Genomic DNA, 27689 nt, shown 5'->3' on the forward strand with positions numbered 1-27689 from the left:
AAGAAGTCATCCATACTCTACTTGAATACCTCCAGGGATGAGGAATTTACTACATCTGGATGGAGCCCATTTTCCTTTTAGACAGGTTTTGTTGTTAGAAATTTTTTTCTTTACAGATATCAAAGCATGCCTCTCTTTCAACTTCCACCCATCATTCCTAGTTCTACCCTCAGGAGCCAACCAGAATGAGCCTGATTATTTAAGGGTTATGCTGGTGTAGTGGAAAGAGTTCTGGGCTTGGAGTGCAGAGAAAAATGAACTTTATCCCTACTTCTGAAAGCAGTTGTATGACTATGAGCAAGTCACTTTTAACCTCTCTGAGCCCAAGTTTGCTCATCTGTAAAATGTAGATAGCCTTGCCTGTAGTACCCTTTTCACATGAATGTTGTTATGAGAGTCAAATGAAATGATGTATGTGAAGTGATTTGTAAATACTCAGAAGATGGTGCCTGAACTGAACCTTGAAAGGAGATAAATATTTCAACATGCAGAGATGAAGGGGGAACTCATTTCACATGTGGAGGCATGCTCAACGTGCATGAATGGAGGCAAGAAGAGAAATAATTCAAATAATGGCTACTAATGCATTTTTGCTAAAAGGTGTAGTGTTTAAATAGGGGTTTGAGGTGGGGTGGGTAATGTGAAATAAGAATGGAAAGGCAGGATAAAGTTGCTTATGGCTGGCCATAAGTGCTACAGTAAGGAATTTGTATTTTATCTAATAGACATTAAGAAACCACTGAAGGGTTTTGAGCTGGAAGTAATGTGGTTGGACTTGTGCCTTTGGAAGATTATGGGGAAAAGAAAAGTTCAGTTTTGGACATGTTGAGTTTGAGATGCTATCAGGATATCCAACTGGAGATATTTGGTGGAAGTTGGAAAAGTGGGGCTGGAGGTTAGGGGAAAGATTGAAGCTGGTGGTGCCAGTATACTTGAGAGACAACTGTGTGGAGATGGTAATTGAACTTATGAGAGTTATCAACAGTATAAATGCTGTGAAATGTTTGAAGAGGATGAGAACTGAGAAAGCATTATTGAATTTATCAATTAGAAAAGAGATTAGTGAGTCAGGGGAGGTTTTTTAAATTTAGGAAGGAGAGGTCTGACTGTGTTTGTAGTAGGGAAAGAGCCATGAGATAGGAAGAAATTAAATATGAGTGGGAAGAGAGGAGGGGAGAGAGAGAAAGAGAAAAGAGGAAGAGAGAAGTAGAGAGAGAGGGAAGAAGGGGGGAGAGAGAGAGAGAGAGAGAGAGAGAGAGAGAGAGAGAGAGAGAGAGAGAGAGAGAGAGAGAGAGAGAATGATTATAAAGCAATTGATTGATGAAATTTCCTAGAGGAAACTGGAGGGAATGGAGTCAAGATTATATATTTTACTTTGTCCAGAGGAAGAGAGTAAAGGAAGAGAAGACCGATGAACATGCAAAGAGAATTTCAAATGTGGAAAAGAGGAAAGGGGATGAAAGAAGTGATGGTAAATGGCCCAAATTTTTTCCATAAATATCAGGTGAGGCCATCTACTGAAATGGTGAATTGTGGAGGGCAAGTCATGTCCAAGCAGTTAAGGTTCTCACTTCTTTCCAGAGAATCTTTTACCTCCCCTTGACCAGGAGAGGAGGTTTCTCTCTGGACCTAGATTACCTCCTGATGTTGAAGCAGTTGTTATTTGAGAGGTGGTCAGTACCATGGAAATGGTCATGGTGAAGCTGAAAGTTTTTGGCTGATTCATCAATGAAGTGTTGAAACTAACTAACTACTGGGCTATATTCTGCTATCATTATGGCATGTGAGGAGGGGGATATTACAGGAGATATTTAAGGAGGAGGAGGTGATTAGCAGTGTCGGTAGATAAAATTAGATTGGCTCAATTTTGTACTGTTTTTGTTCTGGATTATTCATAGAGTAAGACCCTGGTGAATTTCTAGGTGCTGACATCAGGTACAGACTTCAGTATTTTGAGTACTTATCTCATAGTCCATTTTGTGATTAGAAAGCCTTTCAGAAATAGATTAGTTACCTTTTCTGATATGGCTCTAGTTCAGAGACTGTACCATTAACTAAGGGGTCCTGAATTTGAATCTAAGGTCTCTTCTTTCTATTTGTTCAATTGTAATACCTAGGGACTTTTCCTACTTCATTATGTAGGTTGCTGTTATCTTGATTCGGTCTACTCATTCTTAAACTTAAGGGTCCATTGGACTTTTCCCAATGAGTGTTAAATATCTCTCTTACTAACTTTGATTATTATTTTCCATTTCCATCAGCATTGATGTAGGAAACACTTTGGTGCCTGTTCCAGGGCTTGATGGTATCAGTGCTTCCTGAATTCTTTGAAGCTGAATCAAGAAATAATGATAGAGATCATTAAAGACTTCATTAATACTTCCTCCAAATTTCTCCAGTTGTATCCAAAGAGAAAACACTGAAAATTACAATGAAGTAAGTACATAATCATTTCAGCTTGGACTCATGCCCCATCTTGTCTAAGGGATAATTCAGGGAGGGGATAGAAGGAAGTTACATGTGTAGGTGAAGATCTTGCTTTTTTTTTTAATGCTTCTGGGGTGGAATCATCCTGGAGACCAAACAGGAAACTGAACCACTCAATTTGCATAGACTCCCAGCTGTGGTTTTAGGAAGGCAATGTGGTGTAGAGGAAAGAATAGTGGCTTTGCAAACAGCAGACCTAAGTTGGAGCCCCAGGCCTGTCATTTACTATCTGTGATCTTGAGTAAGTCAATTAATTTCTGTGAACCAAAATTACTTAATTTGCTTCATTCTTCATTCATGTGGAGAATGACATTCTCACTCCCTGATTTACAAGGTTGCTATGAATATCAAAAGGCATGATATTGTGTACATGTGAATGATGACTTAATATTAGTATTTGGAAATGAAGACTTATGGTCCTATAAATTTGATCAGGAAAATGGGTAGAGGAGACCAGGGCAGGAGCTTCAGTTTCCAGCATAGTGTGTTTTGCTATGGAGGCCTTGCTCATAGCACTGTAGTGAAGGCTGCTACCAGGGATCGCTCTTTCTCCTCCCTCCCTATAATTACAGGTTAATAAGAACTTTATGTATATTACTCATTTGTGCTTCATGATAATCTTGTGAGGGAAGTAGTCTCCTTTTACTGCTGGGTCTCATAGGTGATATGAACTGCCTATGGTCACCCAGTTAATTAATACCAGACCAAGACTCAAATGTACTTTTTCTGGCTTCATCCTTCTGTACCCCACTGCACTACCTTTTATATGACAAGCCCGTACAAGGGGTAAACCAGCATTATAGGATGTACTTCAGAACTTTGGGTACCTAGGGATAATCTGAGATCATTCATTCATTTGACCCTTAGCATATACTAATTATTATTATTTTTTATCTTTTTAAGTGTCCTGTCTCCCCAACTAGACTATAATCCCTTTCAGAGCAGAGAATATCTTCAAAGAATGCACCATGGCATAACAGAAAGAGTACTGAGCTCAGAGTCAGAATACCTGGATTAAAATCCAGGCTCTGCTATTTCTTTACTGAATGACTCTTAAGCAAAAGGTCTAAATTCCTTGGATTATGGGTCTTAAGGCCCCTTCTGGCTGACTCTGCATAACCTTAATGCTTGGCATGGAATCAGAGCCATAAGTAGCAATTTTGTTGTTGAGCTGGGGTGGGGAAACCTCGGCCTTGAGGCCACATGTGGCCTTCTAGGTCCTCAAGTGCAGTCCTTTGACTGAATCCAAACTTCATAAAACAAATCCCCTTAATAAAATGATTTGTTCTGTAAAACTTGGACTCAGTCAAAAGGCCACACATGAGGACCCCAGAAGGCCACATGTGGTCTTGAGGCCGAGGGTTCCCTGACCCCTGGAAGCAATGCAAAACATAGCTGAGGTTTATAGCATGAAATAGTCCTCAAGTGGACTTTTTAAAGCTGAGGAGAGTGGGACAAAATAAGAATAAACCCACCCGAGAGACATCTTCGGGAGATGGAGAAGGAAGGGGGTAGAAGTTGGGTCATTTGATTGCTTCCTATTTTAAGTAATTAGCTTTCTGACATAGGTGTCAAGTTATTTCTAGCTGCTAAAGAAATGCAAGGGCTGTTAGCATCCTCTACATTTTGGTGCTCCAGGGCAAAGACCTTGTCACACTGCCTTTATTAGAGCTTGGCATAGATATGTAGAGAATTTGGCACTTGTAAAACCTAATGGGTGATAGGATGTCGGGAGTATGAGGTTTTGTGGTAGAAAAGGGAGGGTGAAAGAGGGCAGAGAAAGAATATGGTCCTACTTTCTTTTAACCTTTTAGAAACAAATGACTGACTATAAGTATGCCTTGGCAGCAGGCTTATAAAGGAATGCTGTTTTCCTCTTAAGAGCTTTCCTACTCTCTTGCAGAATTCCAGCCTTTGACTCCCAATTCAATAATAGAGGTAGTTGTTATCTTACTTCGGTCTATCCATTCCTAAATTCAGCAGCCCATTAGCATTTTCCTAATGAGTGCTAAATATCTCAGTTTAACAAAAATTTGTTTAACATCTACTATTAAGCACTGTCATCGGTGCTGAAGACATAGACAAAATCAAAACAACTGCTGCCTTCAAGGAGATTGAATTCTATTGGTACTTAACAGTTTCATTTGGTCTTTAGAATATATAGTGGGGATAGGGAGTCTGAGAAAAGAGAGAGAGGGCTGGCAGGGTTAGTTATATGGACTAGAGGATGGCCAATGAGATGATCCCAGAATCAACTTTAACTGCCTGAAATCTGAAGGATTCATTTAGGGATTCATTTCTTTAGTTAAGACGCTATTCTAAGACACTTTATTAAAATGCAAATACTTCTAGAAGAGAGTAACATATTGAGTCATTATTGAATCATAAGTACATCTTTGTGCAAATTTACACTTCAGATCCTTTACACCTAGACATCTTAGCTAAGAGCAGGTTTTGATAAGGAGTGAAGTCTAGAACAAGGAATGCTTCTTGAATGGGAGCTTCCTGGAGCATCCAGGGAACAGTATGAGAGTGTTATTCCCATAGGTATAAAAGTGTAGTCTCTTATGATTGGGCCTTCTCAGGTTTACTGCAATAGTCCCAAATATGGTAGAATAGAAAGAATGGTGAATTTGGAATCAGGGGTCCTGAGTTTGAATCTAAGGTCTCTTCTTTCTATTTGTGTGACCCTGGGTAAGTTGCTTTATACTCACAACGACTTAGTTTCCAAGTCTGCAAAATGAGGGAATTGGATTATTGGATCCTTATCTATTTTTTATGATTATTTATGATTATTTATTTACTTATCTGTATATGTCCGTATCTATCTAAATACATATAAATCTATATTTATGATTATTTTATCCTAACAGGGCTTACCTATACTGTTTCTCCCCTATAATTCATCCCCCATATGTCTTTGAAGTTAATATTCCTTATGTCTCCAGCTCTCTATCTGTGATGCTATGATTCAATTATGTAACTTCTCTGTCCCAAACGCTCAGTGGATCACTGTTGCTTACTGAGCGGTATTCAAGATCTTTCAAAAGCCTGCTAGCACTATGCTCCTTTTCCAGCTTTATCTCATGCAACATCACTCTAAGCATTGTATATTATAACCATGATAGTTTATGCACCATGTTCTGTACTTATCCCTCACCTTTCTACTTCTGAGCCTTTTTTGCTCAGACTACTTTTTGTAGTTTATGCCTTCAAAGTCTTTTCCATTCCCTCCACCTGTTGATATCCTACCTATATTTTAAGGAAGTCCAATGCAAATACTATCTCCATCCTGAAGCATTCTTCACTCTAGTTCATGGTTTGGCAAACTATACTCTTCCCCTTCTCTCTCCATCACTCTAGTTTGCTGACCTCTGCTTTAGTAATTATCTCTTCCCTTCCCCCAAACTTGGACTCAATACTTGTTATTGTTAATTGTTTAATTCATTTTTCAGTCATGTAAAACTCTTTGTGACCCATTTAGGGTTGGCCTTTGGGCATAGTTCCAAATTGCTTTACAGAACGGTTGAATCAGTTCACAACTCCACCAACAGTGCATTCCTGTCTCTTTTTTCCCACATCTCCTCCAATATTTGGCATTCACCTTTTCTGTCCTACTAGCCAATCTGATAGGTTTGAGGTAGTACCTCAAAATTGTTTCAATTTGCATTTCTTTGATCAATAGTGAGTTAGGGTATTTTTTCATATGGCTATAGATAGCTTTGATTACTTCATCTGAAAAGTAATCCTATCTTTTGACCATTTATCAATTGGAGAATGGCTCTTATTTTTGTAAATTTGACTCATTTCTTTATGTTTGAGAAATGAAGCCTTTGTCAGAGAAACTTGCTTCAAATATTTTTCCCCACAGTTACTATTGCTAACTGTATTTCTCTTCATCCTATTCTCCCCCATTGTTTATTCTATTTTCTCTCTCCTTTCACCATGTCCCTCCTCAAAAATATTTTGCTTCTGACTACCCCTCCCCCAATCTGCCCTCCCTTCTATCACTCCTCCCTTCTCTTATCCCCTTCCCCTCCTACTTTCCTGTAGGGTAAGGTAGATTTCTATACCCAGTTGAGTGTGTATGATGAGAGTAAGGTTCACTCGTTCCCCTTCACCTTCCCCCTTTTCCCGTCCACTGTAAAAGCTTTTTCTTGCCTCTTTTATGTGAGATCATTTGCCCCATTCTACCTCTCCCTTTCTATTTCTCCCAATACATTCCCCTCTCATCCCTTAATTTTATTTTAGATTGACTATCAATGGGAATATGGACTGAAGAAAAATGCCTCATGTATTGTGCCCCAAACTTGCATGCTCGTCCTCTCTCTTTATTTGGTAAATACTCCTCACTATTTGGAGGTCATTATTGCATTCACATTTTTATGCTTATGCTCTCTGTCTGATAAAGACCCACTATTTGTTCCACTAATTGTGACAGCATGATGGCTTTCCCTGGGCACATATGGGCTTCTTTTCAGAAACAGGAATCATAGAATCATAGGATTTAGAGCTGGAAGGGAAATTAGAAATTATAGGCCAACTGATCATTTTGCAAATGAGAAAACTGAGGCACAGAAAAGTGAAATTAGTCACTCAAGGTCACACAGGTAGTCAAGTGTCAGAGCCAAGATTCAAACCCAGGACCTCTAACTTCAAAATTTTTTTGCTTATTCCACTATACTACTCTCATATTTTGTAGGGATTCCTGATCAGTCCCAGACTATATCAGATGGCATTTAAAGTTCCTTCTAGCAAATTCAGCTTCCAACACCCAGGCCCATGAAATAGAAGACCAGTAACAGTCAGTTTGTGATGGACAGGGGTTCATGGGAGAGAAGCTTGTCTATATGGCCTTGAGCAAGTCATGAGCTCACCCTATGAGCCTCATTTTTCTCATGTGCAAATTGAAGGTGTTGGAAGAGGAGATCTCTGCGGTTCCTTCCAGTTGAACAACTACAATCCTATGTCAAGCAGAAGAAAGAGGCAATATGAATAAAAATTAGAAGAAAGAAGCCTTGATTTTGCTATGCCCACTCAGTGTTATGAGGAAAGATTTATCAAGGATTGCTAGGGCAGTCAGAAGAGCAGAGGCTGTTTGAGAAACAGGCTTACCTGTTTTGCCTTTACCTAAGAAGGGTAAGTTTTGGTTGGAGCCTAGATTCTCTTTTTCATGTCGTGCCCCTAGCACAGTAATACACTGCTGTGTCTTCTAGTGTCAGGTTGTTCATTTGTAAGTACCCAGAGTTGGTGGTGTCATTTATAAAGGTGAGGAATCTCCCTTTCACTGTTTCAGAGTAAGATACTCCTGAGCCAGGTTGAATGTAACAGATAAATGTGGGTGCTTCCTGAAGAGTGTCACGGTACCAGTATATCCAAGTTTCACCTATATTGAAACCATTTGCCTTGCAGGAGATCTGCAGAGTTTCTCCGGCTCTCCTTACATCCCCCCCGATTCCTGGAGCTGAACCTCTGCACCCATCCCTGTGAAATAGAGAAACAGTGACTCCATGGGCTCATGAACCCACTGTTACTTCCAGAGTCTCTGATGGAGCCTAAGAAAAAAAAATTACCTTTGAAAAACACCAGAAGGAAGAGGAGCTCCCTGCCAAATCTCATGCTGGTGATCCGGGGTAGAAAGCAAATGATTTAGGAATGGAGTTGAAAGGAGATGATGTGAAAGATAGTGGGACCATAATTGCTCTCCCCAAGCTTAGGGAGAGAGACCCCTCCAGAAAAGGGCCAGGAAGCCGGGCTTTCATTTGACTGCTTTGCACATGATGGTATCAGGCTCCACCTATATCTAGAAGTTAAAGAGAACTGCACCCAACATAGAAATGTTCAAAGCACCATATGGCCTTGGAGATGACCAAAGTTTTCAGAAATTGATGCTAAAAACTTGGTTCTTTGGTATATTATTTCTTCAGACTAGGAAATAATGAACCAGATATTGCAAAGGATTTTAGAGGACTCTTGGAGATGGATACTATTTTAAGACACTGGCCTCTTCTCACATGTGGGTCACTTGAAAGTGATTTTATGTCTGAGGCACCTTATAGGTCAACATCACTCAAAATAGCAATATGGCTTTTTTTTTGAACCAACCAAGCAGAGGACATAAAAGTTCAAAGTAAAATACAATTAACAACATAGCAAAATAAGTGATAATAAAAATTCTTTCCATGCACACAGGGTCACTCACTCCCAAAGATTTACCACAGCATTAGTGGGGAGCACAAGGTAGAGAAAATATAAGGCTAGGAAAACTCAATACTCTAATGTTGTTTCTTGTTCCACTACAGGGCCAGTGATGTCTCTGGTGCTGTCATCAGGTGAACCTTATTCTCTGTTGAGTTGGGATCCTTTGCTGGTCTCCTCTCTCCACTGAGCTGCTCTTTGCTGGTCTGTTGATTTTCTGCTTCCTGCTACCATCTACTGTTCTTCAGCTGCTATATGTCTTCTTTCTACATAGTGAGAATAGACCAATAGGATCTTTCAGTTATAATCCCAGTTCTTTTGTGATGTAGAGTTCGGGTGGCTATAACCAGTCAGCTAACTGAAGAAGCCCTTAGTCATTCAAGTTTGCTCTTCAAACTGACTTTGCTTCTGTTTCACTAGCTATACCCTGATGCCAGTGTTCAACTTTCTTTGGGGTTAGAAGATTCCTTGCAGTGACAATTGCAGTGTAAGCAAATTTCATCCAATACTAAAAAGGGCTAGTTGGAGCTGGCACCCTTTGCCCATTTTCCCTGAAGGTAGTGAAGTTACTGTCCTCTTTCCATTAGAATTATATGGTCATAGAGTTGGAAGTTACATAATCCAACTTCCTAACTAATGAAGGAGTATAATATATATAATTGTACATATATATATATATATATATATATATATATATATAAAACTTCATGCTCTCTGTATACTCTCTATAATATATATTATACTCTAGAATATAAATCTATAATATCTTTCACACATGGTTATAAAGCTTCTGCTTACCCACTTTCAGATCTCTATTTTATGAGGATGCTTACTTCATTGATGGACAGCTCTAATAATTAGAAAGTTTTAACAGGTTGAGTTCAAGTCTCACTTGTTGGAACATCTACTCATTGGTCTTAGAGCTTAATTAGGAATGTCAATTCTACCTCCCCTTTCTCTCCACTCACCTGACCACCAGTCTAGCTCAGACCTTCATTATCTCACCCCTGAAAAATAATGATGTTTATCTCTTTATTGGGCTCCAAGCTTCAAGGCACTCTCCTCTCCAATCAATCTTCCACTCTGCTGTTGAAGTGATTCTTTATAAAGCAAAAGTCTGACCGTGTTTATTGAGCAGATCATGACCTACTCAATAAACTCCAGGGCTCCCTATTATTTAAAAAAAATCCAACATGAACTCTTCTGTTTGGCATTTAAAGCCTTTAACAATATAACTCCAACTTACCTTTCCAACCTATTATACCTTACCCTCCCTCTTCATTCAATCCAACCTTGCCAAATTGTTCTACTTACTATTACTCACACGTGACACTGTCTTTATTCTACATGCCTTTGTACTGACTGTCTCCTATGCTTAGAGTGCACTTTTTCATCACCTCTGCCTCTTTAGCTGCCTTAAAAACTCAGCTCAGATGCTATTTCCTTAATGAATCTTTTCCTGACTCCATGAGCTGCTAGTACCTCTTGTTCCTCATTTAATTGTCTTCTGCATTTTTGGGGGGCATTTAATAAGTTTGTATATACTTGTACATATTGTTCATGTTATGCCCTACTATAGAACGCAACTTCTTTGAGGACAGGGAATGTTTGATTTTTGTTTTTGTACCCTCAATACCTAGCAATCCTTGCCACAGCACAGGAGATTAACAAATTCTTGTTAATTTATTGATTGTTCTGGACACTTTTTGTTGATACAGCCTAAAATCACATTAGCTTTTTAGGCTCCTACATCTCAATATGAATGCACTAAGCTGTATGTCTTTTTCACATGAGTAGCTCTCCAGCCATGTCTCCTTCACTATGCCCTTATATGGTTGAGTTTTTGAGGCCAGATGCAGAACATTTCATTTATCCTTATTAAATTTCATCTTGTTGGTTTTAAATCCATTGATACTTTTTTGAATACACAAAACTGATAAATATTCCACTTACACTTTCATCCACATCACTGAAATAAATGTCAGCTAAGGAGAGGCTAGGTTGATATAGATCCATGAATCAATACTTTTGGGTTATTGCGGACCCAGCTACAAATCCATGTAATCACAATAATCATTGAGACTATGTTTCTCCATTTTGATAAAATTTCCTTTGCTGAAATCAATATGCACTCCCATGTGGCCCTTTGGGTCTACTACATCCCATTGTTTGGATATTTTCACCTCCCCACAAACTTCAGGATTTGGTTTACTGGTGCGCCCTTCTGGCATTTTGATGGCGTAAGTTCTGCTTTTGGAATCTGGCTCCCTCAACTTGGTTCTGAGAGAAGACACGGATGCACCTCTTTTTCCTGTCTACAGTAAACTGTTGCCTTAAAAAGTGTTTTAAGGGTTTTATTTTGCAGCCTCATGGAGAAATATACAAAAACTTCAAATGCTTTCTTAAATAGAAAATTTAGATATTTATTGAGTTCTTAATAGTACTGGCTCTGCATGCCACTGTAACCAGAACCTGACCTTAATCTTTCCGAGTTCACCACTTCTCTTGTCTGACTGAATTCATCCTCCATTATCTTGGCTTTTGAGTCAGTCAGCCTATCCACTCTTCTCTGGCCTGGGCACTAGGTTAAGTTCTAGATTTCTAGCATACACATATACACATGTATACATGTATGTATAAGTATATGTATATGAGCTCTCCATCAACCTAGAAATTCTGTGGCCTTGCCAATACATATTCTTTTTGGGTTCCAGTCTATAAAAGGCTTCCAGTCACCTTCCCCACTTTAAACACACTGGTTATGGGCTGTGTCCTTTCTTCTTGGCACCCAAGGTCACAAAGTCCTTTCTTTGGTTAGTCTTTGAAATTTGGTCATAGGTTGGACTTCCAGATCCCTTTACCAGAGGGTATGACTAGGAAAAGTCTCCTGAATCTTGAAGGAATCCAGGGAGGCCAATAGGCAGAGGTGAAAAAGGAGAGACTTCCGGGTCTGGCCCATTCTCTATCACCAAGGCTGTCTTCTCTTCAGAGTTCTAAGATGCACCTTTATTTGTTTATAAGACAGTACTGGGATGTTCCTTTGGTGCTTCAAACTCAAAGTCTTAAATTCAATATATTATTCCTTCTGCCCCTCCCCATCCACCCAATTTTTCATGTTTACAACTTTGGTGTTAACATGACCCTCCTTTTTCATAACCAGTCACTTGGATCTACTGATTTCACCTCTACAATACCACTCACAGTCATCCCTTCTACATTCACATTGCTATCTATCTGGTAAAGGCTCTTATTACTGCTTGCCTAGATTATTACAATAGCCTCTTTAGGGATCTCCCTTCCTCTACACAGTATCCTCCCCACCTACCAATCCATTTGGTATACTACAGTCAGAATAATCTGAGATCTGCCTACGTTGCTTCTCTATTTAAAAAGTCTTCAGTGACTTCCTATTGCATACCAAAGAAAGTTCACATTTTTGTGTGTATTGACACAAAAGTAGACCTGTTTAATTAAACCTTCCAACTTTAGTAACAACTCTTCCTCTTTCTTAAATATCCCTGGGAATAGGGCCCCTGTACAATGTCTCAGTGGTGATGCAGAGCTGCTCAGCTTTTAATGGCCTAGAACATTCCTCTATTTCAGTGGCAAACAAGCTGGCTACTCTCAACTTTATCTCAATCACCATCAGCTGTTTTAAAATATGCCATATACAAGCTTTACCAGATACCACTCCATCATTTATAGCTTCTGTTTGGCACCTTGGCAGCTCACAGACTAGGGATCAGAAACCAAGGGGAAGGAAAGAGTCAGTGCTTAAGAAACAGGACACAGGTAGAAGGAAGGATTGCTTTTAAAAAAATTTATAGGTTTTAAGCTTTTGTAGTAGGAATTTTGGGGACTAGTTAAAATTTGCTAATACCGGGTGCTATTCCAAGAACTCATAGAAAAAGTGGTCTAACACAAGGATCTGATTATATCCAACATTTCCCTTTTCAGGCACAAACTCCAGTAATATAAGTGACTTTTCCCAAGATTCATACCATTTCTACATGACCTGTCCATGCAAACTTGTGAGTCAGAATTAATTTCAGAGAAGCTTATCAGAGTAAGTTCCCTTCACTGCTTCCTATACTTTCTGAGATAAATTGTCAGAAAAAAATCAAGGAATTTATTACAATTTAGTACAATGAAACTTCCATTGTATGTTCAGATAGTTGGAAATTCCCCAATCACTGTTATATCTTGTCTTTGAGAACATTTTAAAATTTGTGTTGGAAAGCCATAATGTCTCTTTATCCAGGTGATCAATATATTTTCTGTTTCATTTTATTTTTTATATTTGCTCAAATATTCTCCAGTGTAATTCTATACTTAGATTTATGAATATATTTTTTAGCATGCAGAACTACTTTTCCATCCCCTGCCCTTTTTATTAAGTTTGTTTCTTTTGAACAAGGCATACCCTTTTGTTATTCTAGTTTAGTTACAGATTCCACCCCACTGATGTTTGATGTTAACTATGAAATCTAATAGTGTTTGTATCTTTGTGCTAAGTTTACATTGTCTATTACTTATACACTATATATTTAATAGCTATAGAAGTGATATAGCTCTTTATCCTTTTACCTCTTATTCAATGCAGAGAATTATTAGATACATTCTCTATTGCAGTTAGTTAAAATTAAATGGAGGGATGACTTACAGGTCTTTCTTGGAGAGGCAAATTGAAAATCTGGAAGACGTGGTTTTATTATATCCAAAACCAAGAAGAAGCACAATATTATGGGGCACTTGATTCTCTTATATTGAAATGGTCATGATGAAAATTTGTAAATGGTGAGCCATGAAGATTATTTTGACTTGCACACTAACTTTTCCTGCAGAGGATGATATAGTAGATAAACTGTGACAAACTTTAAAGAGCCTTCAAATTAAATCAACATATACTTTGCTATTTGATAATTTCAATGCAAAAGTGGGAATAGGCAATGAAAAATAGCAGACTACACAATAGTGTTGATCCTGTATATCATGACTACTTTGTCTTAGAAGCAACTCAGGAAATGTTAGACCTGGCACAAAAGCTTACTTCCAGATTCTTAGAGAGAAGGTTGTGGGAGAAAGATCAGGACAAGAGGTATGGATTTTTTTCTGAATAATAAGAAGGAAGAAGTTGTAAAGGTTATTTGGAGACATTTGGATTTGTGAAGGAGGCAAGGGCTTGAATTTTGGAAGGATATATATTGAAGAACCTGAGGAAAAACTGAATAGTTTGAGCTGAAAGAAAAGGCCTCAAACTAAAAAAGGATTTGATATGAAGGAACAAAAGGATTAAGGATAAAACCTGAACAGAAGACCTCAAAGGAAAGGAAATAAAGAAGGTACTTGGCAACGAAAGGTAAAGAAGAAAAGGTAAGTAAAACAAGTTGGCATATTAAGTTGGCAAAACGAATGAAAGATTAGTGAGAGATGGAAAGGTAGGAAGGACATATGACTTTCAAGTTATTAGGAAGTAGATAAAAAGTTCTCAAGTTCTTAATGAGAAGCTTAGAAGATGATATGTAGATACCCACAAGCAGATCAGAAAAGAAGTCCAGGACTCAATTAGTATGGAGAATAGGTAAAAATGTTGAAGTGATTTTCATTGAGTGGGTGATGTTGGTATTTTTGTCACAGCTAAGTGACTATTAGGTTTGTTTTAAGGGCAGGCTTCTCGTCATACTAGAAGAGAAGGTGAAGGGGTTCAAACCAAACTTCTATATATTCCAGGCCATCAGGTATAATAGAGTGTTCCTAAAAAACCAACAGCCACTTAGAAGAGAGGTTTCAATAGGAGAAAACAAAAGGATCTGAAGTATCAGAGGGAAAATTTTACTTTATCAGAAATAATATCACACAGAAGTAGGAAAGGAAAGGGTCAACTATACATTTGGAGCTAAAAAAAAAATTGTAGCTCTTCCTAAAGATGAAGGAATTGTATGTTTTGAGGAAGCAGTAGCTGATTGTTCTCCAATGAATGATGAAGTAGAACCATAGAAGCTATTAAGGGAAAGATCACCCAGTAAAAATCGGAAAAAAGTAGAGAAGGAAAATGATGTTTGGTAAATCCCTGATAGGAGTATTGAGACAATTATTTGTCAATTTGATAACAATAATAGAGAGGTCTATTGTCTGCCCAAGGCATGTATCCAAGACAAAACTGAGAACCTTTGAGGACATGTTAGAATGAAAAACTACTACCTATTTCTGGTGATTCACATAGGCAAAAATGACACTATCAGAGGGAACCTTAGAAAAATTTTGTCAAAGACTACAAACTTTTGGGCAAGAAACTAAAGAACAGAACTGGCAGTATTTTCCTCACTATTGCCCATTGACAGCAAGGGTTGCAGAAGAGAAAAAGCAATATGGAAAGTAAATAGCTGGATAAGAAGGCAGTGTTTGGGAATGGGATTTGGACTTCCAGACCATAGTTTAAATAGAGGAATAGTGTGCTCCTAGCCAGGGATGGAGTACAACTAACAAAAGATGATAAAAATGTGCTGGTGTCTTAAAAATCTAATCATAGGGGCTTACTCAAAAGGATGGTGAAGGGAGAAAACTATCTATACAACCAACTAGATAGAATGGAAAATAGTTATAGCAAAGAAAGAAGAACATCAGTTGAGACATGACAGATTTATAGAAAACACAGTCTAAGAAAAGAGTCAGTATTAAGGACCATTGGCTCAAATATCTATACACAAGGGACCCAAATTTAGGCAAAAAACTCAAAATGAACTTGAGCTTCTAATAAAAGGAGGTAAATTTGACCTCAGAGGCATCACTGAGACTTGGTAGAATTTAACTCATGATTGGAACATGATATTGGATGGGTATACTTTATTAAGGGTAGCTAGGTAGTTCAGTGGATAGAGTGCCAGGCCTGGAATCAGGAGGACCTGAGTTCAAAGTTAGTTTCAGACATTTACAAACTGTATGACCCACTTAATCCTGTTTTGCCTCAGTTTCCTCATCTGTAAAATGAGCTGGAGAAGGGAATGGCAAATGGCACTGTAGAATCCTTACCAAGAAAACCCCAAATGGAATAATGAAAAGTTGGATATGACTGAAATACCAACAATGCTTTGTTAAAAATAAAGAAAAGTAAAAGAGGATAAATTGGGTTAGCACTATATAGTAAGAAGGAATGTATGTGTGAGTAAATACAGGAGCTGGTAGGAGTAGAGGGAAGCATACTGGAGAGGATTTAGATAAAGATCAGTGGAGGAACAGATAGAAGTGATCTTGTCTATGAAGTATATTAGAGATCAAATAGACTGAAGGATGAAAGAGTAAATAGATGAGAAGTTCTAGAAATAAATCACATGCCTAGCACAGAAACATAAAGGTGTGGTAGTGATTGGGGACTTCTGTGATCCAGATATCTGCTAGAGCACTCTTCCAGTCAAAAGTAGAACAACTAATTTCTTGACACATTTTAATTATATTTTCATCCTTAAAAGGTAGATGAATGAATTAGGAGATGGTGTGTCTTGGATCTCATTTTCACTTATAAGATGAAACTAATTTCTGGTATGGCAATGATGAGACTTTGAGAAGAAGTGAACACTTACTTCTAGTGTTTGTAATAGAAAAGAGGAAAACCATAGTCTGGCATCCACCTAGATTTAAGGAGAACAGATTTCAAAGGGGTTAGAGGAAATCCAGGTCTGATCCAGAAGGGAACTAAAACTCTGAGGAAAAGTCACCCCAGGAAGGATGAGAAAGTTTTTAAGAATGAAATCCTGAAGACAAAATGGAAAATAATTCTAAGGAGGTGGGAAAATGGGAGTTGTCTGAAGAGACTGATGAGGCACAAAAGAGCTCACCAACCAGCTTTAATTTTAGAAAGATATGTAAAGAATATGGAAGCAAGGGAGAGTAACAGAATGAATCCTAAAAGATCTTGTCAAGCTAGATCATTGTGTTGAATCTAGAAATATGGGATTTAATAGGGACAAGTGCAAAGTCTTATACTTAGGTGAAAAACATTAACTTCACAAGGATAAGACCTATGAGTCCTAGTTAGATGGTAGTTTTTCTGGAAAAGATCTGATGATTTTAGTAAACACAATATATATAAACAGTGTAACCAGGTACTCCCAAGGATAATGAAATCTTTGGCTGTATTGAGAAAGGCAGAGATTTTTCTGATTTTCTTAGTATATGTAAATGCTCATGTTTGTCAGTGATTTTCTAGCTCATAATAAAAAAGAAATAAAAAAGAAAGGCATTGTTTCTAAGAATAAAAAAGTGATAATCTTGCTGTACTCTGCCCTGGTTAGATCACATCTAGAATATTTTGTTTAGTTCTGAACAATACAATTTAGGAAGGATATTAATAAATTGGAAATTGTCCAGAGGATGACAATCACAATGGTAAAGAAATTGGAGTTCATGCCACACAAGGATTAGCTAAAGGCACTGGTAACAGTTAGCCTAGAGAAGACTCAGGAAGGGCATGATAGTTATCTTAAAGTATTTGAAGGCTGTGATAGAGATTGCTTTGTTTGTCTTCAAAGGAAAGAACCAAGGGCAATGGGTGGATTTGTCAAATGGCATATTTAGACTTAATGTAAGAAAAAATATCCCTAATAATTAGAGTTATTAAAAAATGAAGTGGCTATCCAAAAGGGGAAGATGAGGTAGTGAGTGGGTTTCCTCTTATTGGAGGTCATTAAGCAGGGGCTGGATGACCACTTATTGAGTGTACTGTCATAAAAATACTTGCGTATTCATAAATTGGATGCGATGGCCACTGAGATCCCTTCCAACTCTGTAACTCTGTGATTTTGTGATGAAAATGAATTTCATTATATTTTAACAGACAGAAAATGACTGGCTATTGATACGAGTCATTTCTGAACCAGTTCTGTCTTAGTTAGCTCATGGACTTCTTAAAGCAAGGATTAAAATCGATATGAAATTAGAAGAAAAAATGAAAACGAGAAGATATGCCAGGCAACTGAGGGAGCGCCATCCTGGCCTATTAAACAAGCAATACTGCCAATGAAAAATAGGAAATGGATAAAAGGAAAAAATTGATGTAGCCTGTCTCCATTTCCTAAGGAAGCTGAACTGTAACAAATCAGTTGCTGTAATGAGGAATCCCCAAATGTGTAGAATCCATTTAAACCAGTAAACACTTGAACTTCTTTCCAAATGGAGAAATGTAGCAGCCAAGGGCAATACTAATTTAAAATATAAGCTCATTTGCAAAATCTCATGGAGGAAGAGCATAGTAGAAGATTCTATACCACTTTCTGTAAGCCAGATCATCTCCAAAACACTTAGCTATGGACTTAGAAGGAACGCAAAACAAAGATAGGAAATAATCTCTAAAGATTACTACGACAAATCTTCCCCTGCCCCATGCACCTTCCTCACAATTAATGACAATGGAGCCACATTTGGGTCTTAATAGCATAGTCCCCAATATATTCAATAAGGAATTAGGGAAACCACTAAAAAAAGAAGAGAAGAGCAGCTGGACCATACCAAGAACATATATTTAAGGCAATACTCCATACATTAATAAAGATCGATTATAGAGAGATAGTGTTGCATAGTGGATAGAAACCTGACCTTGAAGCCTGCATTTGCCTTGTCTCTGACATATATTGTCTTTATGGCTCTGGGCAAGTCACTTAGCTTTTCAGGACTATAGGAAACTTTCTAAGTTGCAGAAAAAATGCCTGCTTTTTGTACAGTAAGTTTTCTTATCCAGAAGTTCCCTATGCCAATGAAATCACAATTTCAGTCCCTATCCTTGTCCTGTGGTTGATGAAGGTGTGAGAAAAGAACAGATAGATATTTTCAAATGATATTCTAGAAGATATCATATCTTTATAGTCACACAAATGAATAAACAGTGTAGAAAATACAAGAAATCTCTATTTGTTGGCTACAAAAATGATCTGATAAAACAAAATGCTGCCTTTCCCCCCTCTTTTAAACAGTATTTTATTTTTTCCAATTACATGTAAAGACAATTTTAAAAATTTACTTTTATATAAAATTTTGAGTTCCAAATTTTCTCCCTCCCTCTCATCATCCCTCCCTAAGATGGTAAGCAATTTGATATAAATTTTATATGTTCAGTCATGTAAAACATATTTCCATATTAGTCATGTTGTGAAAGAAGAAACAACAAAAGGAGAAAACCATGAAAAAATAAAAGTGAAAATAATATGCTTTGAGCTGTATTCATACTCCATTAGTTCTTTCTCTTGATGTGGATAGCATTTTCCATCATCAGTCTTTTGAACTTGTGTTGTATGGTTTTGCTGCTGAGAAGAGCTAAGTCAGTTATAGTTGATCATCACACAATGTTCCTGATGCTGTGTACATTGTTCTCCTGGTTCTGCTCACTTCACTTTGCATCAGCGCATGTAAGTCATTCCAGGTTTTTCTGAAATCTGCCTACTCATCATTTCTTATAGCACAACAGTATTCCATTACATTCATATACCACAACTTGTTTAGTCATTCCCCAATTGATGGGCATCCCCTCAATTTCCAATTTTTGCCACCACAAAAAGAGCTGCTATAAATATTTTTGTACATGGGGGTCCTTTTCCCTTTTTTATGATATCTTTGGGATATAGGCAAGGTATTGCTGGATCAAAGGGTATGCACAGTTTAATTTCACTTTGGGCATAGTTCCAAATTGCTCTCCAGAATGGTTGGATCAATTCACAACTCCACTGGCAGTGCATTAATGTCCCAATTTTCCAACATCCTCTCCAGCATTCATAATTTGCCTTTTCAAAAATATTAACTAATCTGATAAATGTGAAGGGGGTACTTTAGAGTTGTTTTAATTTTCATTTCTCTAATCAATGGTGATTTAGAACACAAAATGCTGCTTTTAAGGAACTTTTCTGACAGTATCCATACCCTGCCTATATTCAAATTATCAAAGACTTCTTGAAAGATGTAATACAATATAACTTTGTTCAACAATACTCTTATCATAAATATTAAGCAAGGCATGAAACAGGGAAATATGCTTGTCAAAGGTGATTACCAACTCTGTGGAGGATGTCATGCATAGAGACCAAATTAAGGAAGAATTGCCACGGACAGTGAAGTTATTCAGATGTTCTTGTTTTTAGATGACATTTTATAGATTGTACTAACCCCTGAAACATCACAGAACTTCCTAAATAACCTTCATGCAAAGTTCCACATGGGAAAAACCAAGTGAATGAAAAATGCCTATTGTTCAACCCAGGATATTCATGGTGGTCGATCAGTACATTCTTCAGATGGATGATGAATTTATCCAAGAATTGAATGGGAAGAGAATGAACTGGATTGCTTTGGGGAAATTATGCCATGCTTTTAATGACCCTAAGCTTCTCTTTCAAACAAAGACTCATCTTTACCAATATTCTTCCAATGATGCTATATGCTTCAGAAATAGGGAAGACCAATCTCCAAATAATTAAAATTGTAGGTCACTTAGAGGACAATGAAAAAATATGTATTTTCATGAGCAAACATATCATTGACTTAGAACTACAGAGAAGACGCAGTGCCAAAGATATTATCAAAGATATTTATAGTTGGAAAAGTAGAAAGGCCAGTCACATAGTAAAAGAAAGGGATAGTTGCTATTCAGCCTGTGTGATCCACTGATGCTCATATAATGTCATACAATGTCAAGAGATTTAGAATAACTGCTCCCACACTTCTAGATGCAAAGGGGAAGAAGGGACTTTTCTCCACTTTCCTGCAGTCAGGTTAATGGTGGGTTTAAGAAGAGGAATAATTATCTGCCATCTATAGCCTCACTTGACCATATCTAGCAAAAACTTTTATAGGGGCCCTAGGGAGCTGATGAGTGCAATCTGGGGAAACAATGTAAGGGTAACTGCTGATGTTACCCTTCCCCACCAATTCTCACTTGTCCTATACTGGGTCCTATCCTCTTTAGGAATTATCTAAATGTCTCTGTAGTGCTTTGTTCAAGTCTTAAGTGACTGAGTAGGAGGCAACATAGGGCAATTGAAAGCACACTGACTGTGAAATCAGAAGATCTGATTTCCAATCCCACATGTGAGACTTACTTGTAACCTTGGGCAGGCAATTTAACTGGATCTCACTGTTCTCATCTGTAAAATGAAAGGCTGAGACTTGATACCCTCTGAGGTCCCTTTCAGCTCTAGCTCTGTAAACCTAAGTAAGAAGATCTCAATTGGCTCTGAGATTCAACCTTTCCTTCTACCCATTTTCCTTTTAGTTCTTCTGGAAGAAGCAAGGCTCTTCTTGGAGTTCTTTGACTGTAGGTTTCTGAATTACTCAGAAGTGGAGCTGAAGCACTGTGGTGATGGGCTGCACAGTAGTAGATTCCATTGTCTCTCACTGATGGCTTGATAATTTTAAGCGTGAACTTATTGTTGGCAGAATCAATCTCACTCTGAAAATTCTCCATGTCACAGAAGTTTTCATCACATATAAATGTCAGAGTGTTGTCCTGGTTCTTTCTGTACCAGTACATGTAATAGCTATGCATATGTCCTCCTGTCATGCTGCACTTGAGTGTGCTGATCCCTCCAATCAGGACAGTCACAACCTTTTCTTGCTGTTCTAACACAATCTCTGGCATGACTCCTGAAAGGAAAAGAAAGGTCAGTGGGGGAGCTCCAGCTATGCTGGGACTGGAGTTGTTGAGCAAGAACCACTGGGAATCTCCATCCTCCACCCTCCAAAGCAGAAATCTCAGGACACAGATCTCAGGAGACCTCAGTCTTTGCACCTCTGATTATTTTGGCTATTTTTGTTCTGAAGTCCAAGGACTAGTTCTTACCTTCACCAAAAAGAATGAAGCAAATGAGGGGGTAGATCCACTGCATGGCTTCACTGTAAGAGTGACTCTGCCTTTGAACTAGTCAGACAGTTTCCTTCTCTTCCAAGCCATCACATGTTCAGTTGACAACCTTTCATTTGAAGAAACCAGCCCTGATCAGCTGATGGGCCAATCCCAGGAGAAGTGTTTTGTCAATCACAGAAAGAACACAATGCCTGTTACCTTTTCATGTGGAATAACCAACACCAGGTAAAGTGAGTCAAAGGAGAGAATTGGTTCAACAGCAGGCTTCTAATTTTTCTTTTTATGTGTTAACTAATAACTATGTCTCTCTGATGATATAATTAGAATTAATCATTTTCATATCAGATGTTTCTGCTGGATGCTTGGTTGGTCACCTTGACAAAGCTAATAATGAGCAGGGGAATTATTGTCAATCTCAAGTATTCTAGCCAGCATGATCATTGTATTTAGTGTATTTAGATGGCTTTATTTTGCCTTTTAGGCAAAGTTGGAGGAGGTGATTTATCTCAGTACAATGAAACCCCATATTATTTAACTTGGACTGAATTTCAATTCAACAAATATTTGGGTGGACAGGCATGATAGCACAGTATGTGGTAGCAGAATGCTTAGCACATAAAAGACACTTAATAAATGCTAGTTGACTGACTTGAGTGATTAATCCATGATATGGGAGAAAAAGGATGGTGGATAGATTGAGCCTGTTAGTTCTCAGCTGCAGTAAAACTAAAGCTGATCAACTATCTATACTTTCTTATACCAATATGATGAACCTCCTGGAACAGGGTGCCACCAGGATGCCTAAGGAGGAAGAAGCTGGCCGAGGTTGGAAATGGAGAAGGTCAAATCTTCTGTCGTGATGGTCAGGGCCTGTTGCAATCTGGTCTGGGAGAGTTTCAAAAAACAAACAAATAAAAACAACAAAGCTCAATAACATCAACACCAAAACCTCTAACACGTCTATTAAGTATCTAGAATATGTCATAGGCATTAGGGAAAAAAGATAAAAAAGTGGAAACATATTTCCTGCCCTCAAAGAGCTTAAATTTTATAGAACATGAACTAAAATTTCCTGACTTTTACTATATTTGCTTATTCTCTGTTTTCAAAAGTTATCTTTGTGAGACTATATAAGGTAAAGATATAAAAATACAGAAATATACCATTTGCATGTCAATCTGTATCAGCTTTGTTTCACAGTCTGAGTTTATTTGATCTTCAGAACAGAAATGTCAAATTCTTGTGATCTATTTGTTTATTTAATTAAAATTTCTTGAATTAACAAATATCTATTTTCCCTCCATCCCTCTTTCCTTTTCTTTTCTTCATCCCATTAAAAAAAGAAAAATAAAACAAAATCCTTGTAACAGATATGCAAAAATAAAGCAAAAACAATCCCACCCTTTTGAAATTCTTAAAATAGGGGAGTAATGAAACATGGGAAGTGAGGAAGCAGAGGCTGGAAGGAGAGGGCCAATCATATTGCCAAAGATGAATAAAGACCACTTTTGACTATGGCCAAAATACCTTCTCCCCTCTACCCCATTTATGTAACTACAACCATGGAATCCTAGCATTGAAAGGAATCTCAGAGGTCATATTAGGTTAATAATTATTAGTTGAATTGGTCTATTAGCCCAACTCTTACACTGCCTCAAACAGCAACCCCCTTTCCAATTTCTCTGACAAGAGATCAGCCTCTGCTTTAAGACCTAATGTCAGTGAGCAGGTATTTATTAAGCACTTACTCTACGCCAGGAACTGTGCAAAAGAAAAACAAGATCTTTCTCCTTGTCCTCAAACTTACATTCTAATGGGGAAAAACAACACATTTATTAAGTTTTCTTTTGTGTAATGCTATTTTCTATAGCATAGTTCCTTTCATAGAGGAGACACTTATTTTTGTTGAATTGTTCTTAGCATATGGACTATAGCTAATTTTTTCAAGATAATTCCTTTTGGGGGTAAAAGCAGGGTTTGGAATGGGTGACCTCTTAAGTTCCTTCCAACTCAGATTCAATTATTCTCTGAAAACAAAATTGCCTCCCTGGCCCCACTGGGGGGACAGATGGTTCAGAGTTCTTGTTTGAATGAAAAATCAATAAGGCAGGCAGAAGACAGGAAAAGAGAAAAAAAGTGAATTAATTGAGGAGGACCAGAAAGGATGTACTACTCATAGAGCCTGTGGAGATAGGAAAGAAGGGTATAGTTGAGGTTGGAAATAAGAAGTTGGGGACAAAAAAGATAGCTCTATCATTTCCTCCAGTAATTTGGGGAGCTCAGAGACAGTTCCATTTAGCTTAGGGGAAAAAGGCAGGATACAAAAAGTATAGATATAGATTTTTCAGAGAGTTATTCACAAATAGACTATACTAAATGACTAGGTAGAGATACTTAGAATTAAGAAACCTCTAAGAAGGATGTAACTGATAGGTTGGATCACGTTGGACTCTGTTTCTCCAGTTACTTTCCCTCTCTGTGCCTCAGTATTCTCATATGTAAAATTAGAGGACGATCTTGAAGGCTCTTCTGAATTCTGACATCCTGTGCATTTGTAATTACTGCCCCTATGTAGTTCATACTCGTATGTACTCATGGCTTCTGTGCAGTAAAATACTTGAAATATGTCCTATTCAATTTATCTTAAGTGACCCCCTTCTCAATGAAACGTTGTTAGTTACTCCAGTCCATATTGATTTCTCCCTCCTCTAAATTCCTATCGTACTGAACCATATGTATGACCATTTTTATCCTTAATCACATAGTTTTGCATTGTATTTCACTCTTTATATGTGTATACATGTGTGTGTGTATGACTGTGTGACTTGTATACTTAATTAACTTATAAACTTCTTAGAGGTGAGTATATTATAGCTGCTTCTTAGGTGATGCTAAATTAAATTGATATCATTTTTTGTTGCATTTTGATGCTGAAGGTCTCATGGCTAATAAGCGGCCAAACTGGGACTCAAATCCTGTTTCCCTGACTCTGCTGGCTAGTCCCAAAACACCTCTCCTGTTATGAACCAGATCCCAGCCTAGGAACTGGGAGAAGGGGTGGGTGCTGGTAAAACTTTAACAATTGGCTCTCCTATATACACACATACATACATGTATACATACATATAATATATATATAAACTTTTAAAGTTTAATTTGCATTATTAATATTTCCTCCATTACTTTCTTAAGTCTAGACAACTAACAAAACAGTAAATCAAACCTTGATTTGTAGTGGTTGCCTATTTTTACGGTGTAAATGCTCACCCTGAAAATTTAACAATTGACTCTCACGAGCTGGTCTGAGCTGGCTCCAGAACAACCCTGGTGGGGTAGGACACAAAGATGGGTAATTCAGGAAGTTTTGGAGCCCTTTTATGATGGGCCTTTCTTGTTTAAAGGTCCACAGGATTATTCTTACCCACACAGAAGAGTATGGATCAGACAAAGAGACAGGTCCGCTGCATAGTTTTACAGGGAGGGTGATTCTGCCTTCGGGCCTATGCCCAAATACTCTCCTTACTTTTTCAACCATCAAACTTCCAGTGATATATTTGTGTACTCTTGACCTTAACTGTACACTGAGGAAATATTTCTCAACTAGCAGCTGTGCTACCTCCAGGAGATATCTGGTTGGCTATATGTAGAGAGAGTCTGCTGCCTTTTCTTTCTTTTAGAACTGACTGATTGGGCACATTGCTTAACCTCTCTGGTCCATGGTTTTGTCATCTGTAAGAGTAGGGGGTTGGATTAGATGACCTCTCTCAGCTCTAGATGTACGGTCCTATGACAGTTCTTTTGCCAGGGCCAGTTTGGACAGGAGAGGTTTGCTATTTAACTCTTGACTGCTCCCAATGGATCTCTCTCTCCCCACATTTATGGATGTGACTGCTAGTTTTGCTACAATTTATTCATCCAGAAGGGAGCTGCTTCTGAGCAAGGGACTTACTGAGTTGTCAAATCCCCAACCTTCTGCAGCACCGAAATCACACGACTACAGCACAGAGTATAATAGAAGACATTAATATATCTGGCATTATTTTTAGTAGAAGCTAAGTGCCTGATACAGTCCTCTGCCCATGGTGGGCATTCAATAAATGTTGATGGCTGACTGAAAACAAATAAACACAGAAACAAAATGGGAAGAGGGATTTGAGTGTAATTGAGAATTTCAAGTAAACAAAAGAAGACAGTAAAAATATGAAAAAAAAGTTTCACGTCCCACTGTGTTATCGAATTCTTTGCCAGAAGGATGTAATAGGATCAGCTCTTCAAATAGAAAACAGATAAATAAAATAGTGTGAAGGAAATGAAATATGAAGACAAACAACATGTAAGAAGAATTGAGGACAAACAAACTGGAGAAGGTTAGGAAGGCAATAGAGGGTAGAAATTACAATGCCATGGAATCCTGTTCAGGGATGGGGACAATGCCCTTTTTCTTTGTCATATTGAAAGAGATGGATACCAGAGACCTGACTTCTGAGCAGGTGTTTATCTCCACATAGCCCCCATGCACTTTCCTTCCTCTTGGAACTGTAGCTCCCTTCACAATTCATTAAGAGCCCTTCATTTCCAGATTTTCCCAGTTATTGGCCAACACCTCTCTACCCTACCTCATTTGAAATCACTTTGCGTGCATTTTGTATATAATCACATATTTACTTAGTAGCTATAGGTTTAGGACTGAAAAGGATCTTAAAGGGAGAGGCAGTGTGGTATGGTAGAATAAACAGAGAAGATCTAGATTAGGAGGATCTGAGTTCAAATCCTTTCTCTAACGCTTTGTTGTTCAGTCATTTTCAGTCATGTTGGGCCCTTTATGACTCCATTTGGGTTGGGTTTTTTTTTGACAAAGATAACTAGAGTGGATTGCCATTTACTTTTTCAGGTCATTTTATAGATGAGGAAACTGAGACACTCAGGGTTAAGTGTCTAATAAGTGAGTGAGGCCAGATTTGAACTCATGAGACTTTCTGATTCCAGGCCCAGCCTTCTATCCACTAGCTGACTCTAACATTTACCACCTGTTCAAACCTGGGCAAGACACTTAGCTCTCCTACCCACAGTTTCCTCGTGGGCAAGGTTAAAGGGTTGGACTAGATGGCTTCTGGTGTCCCTTTTAGAAATATGAGCTAAGGCTTTTTAGTCTCGAATTTCATACAGGAGGAAACTGAGGCACTGAGACATTAAATGAATTAGACAAGATCGTATAGGTAGTAAATGGTAAAAATCTGATTTGACCCTAAGCTCCTTGACTACAATTTTCTATCCAGTTTTTTTTTTTTACCATACTTCACCAAATTGTTTGTGGACACATTATATCCTCCCCACCCCCCTCCCCCCTTTACAGCAGAAGGTCAGGTTCTTGGGGTCAGGGGCTTACCACTTTTGTATTTATATCCCTAGTGAGTAACAGAGTGTTTGGCATGTAGTAGGCACTTACTACATGCTTACTGACTGATGGATTTCAGTCCTGACAACATTCTATGACTGTTCTGTGACTGGCCAGCATTTAATGCTTGAAGAGACAGAGCAGGGAGTGCGGCACCAGCCATCTATTATTGTTATTACCTATAGTGCCTTGCACATTTATTATAGGCACTCATTAAATATTTGTTGCATTCTCGTCTTCCTGACCCATGTCTGGTACCGCTGTTATGAGTCAAGTTGAGTTAACTCCGAATCTGCTAGTTCCTGGCCCTGGCTACGTAGACTGGTTCTTGATCATTGCCTCGCCCTGGTTTCTTCTCCCCTGTGTCCTATCCTGTTCCTCTTAGAAGAGGGAATGCATTCAGAGGAACCTGATAGCTGTGAAGCTTTATAATCTATTATGATTTTATTGCTATGAGTAGAAGTGGGGGTGGAACAATTGAATTTACAGCGTTAGAGTCTGAAGGAGCTAAACTAAGACGCTTTCTAATTAATGTGCTGCTCTTTAAGAAAGCCATTTTTCAACTTTGAGCTCTCTACTTTTTGTGCTGTCCTTTTTGGAGGGTAGGGGAGTGTATCCCTTAAAGAGAAACAAGGAATTTAAAGAATGTTTCCTTTTGGAGGTTTGGTGAATGACTCAAAGATGGCATACATCTCTCTTCCTGGGTTTGGCTCACTTTTCCCTCAAGAGTTTATCTCCAGTAGGTCAAGAGTATGTATGTATGTATAA

General features: G+C 38.1%; 1 pseudogene and 1 gene segment (V, D, J or C); one reads left to right on the plus strand and one right to left on the minus strand.

Annotated features, from left to right (window-relative positions):
• Nucleotides 1-21611, minus strand: part of LOC110206803 (T cell receptor delta constant-like) — a 74366-nt gene extending 52755 nt beyond the window's left edge. Inside the window, 2 exon segments of the C gene segment in view lie at nucleotides 21016-21306; nucleotides 21503-21611. Of these exon segments, the coding sequence occupies nucleotides 21016-21306; nucleotides 21503-21548 (337 nt within the window).
• Nucleotides 1306-27689, plus strand: LOC144456321 (uncharacterized; annotated as a pseudogene).

The sequence above is a fragment of the Phascolarctos cinereus genome, unplaced genomic scaffold, assembly GCF_003287225.1.
Source record: "Phascolarctos cinereus isolate Bilbo 61053 unplaced genomic scaffold, phaCin_HiC Scaffold_3;HRSCAF=262, whole genome shotgun sequence".
Lineage (NCBI taxonomy): Eukaryota > Metazoa > Chordata > Mammalia > Diprotodontia > Phascolarctidae > Phascolarctos > Phascolarctos cinereus.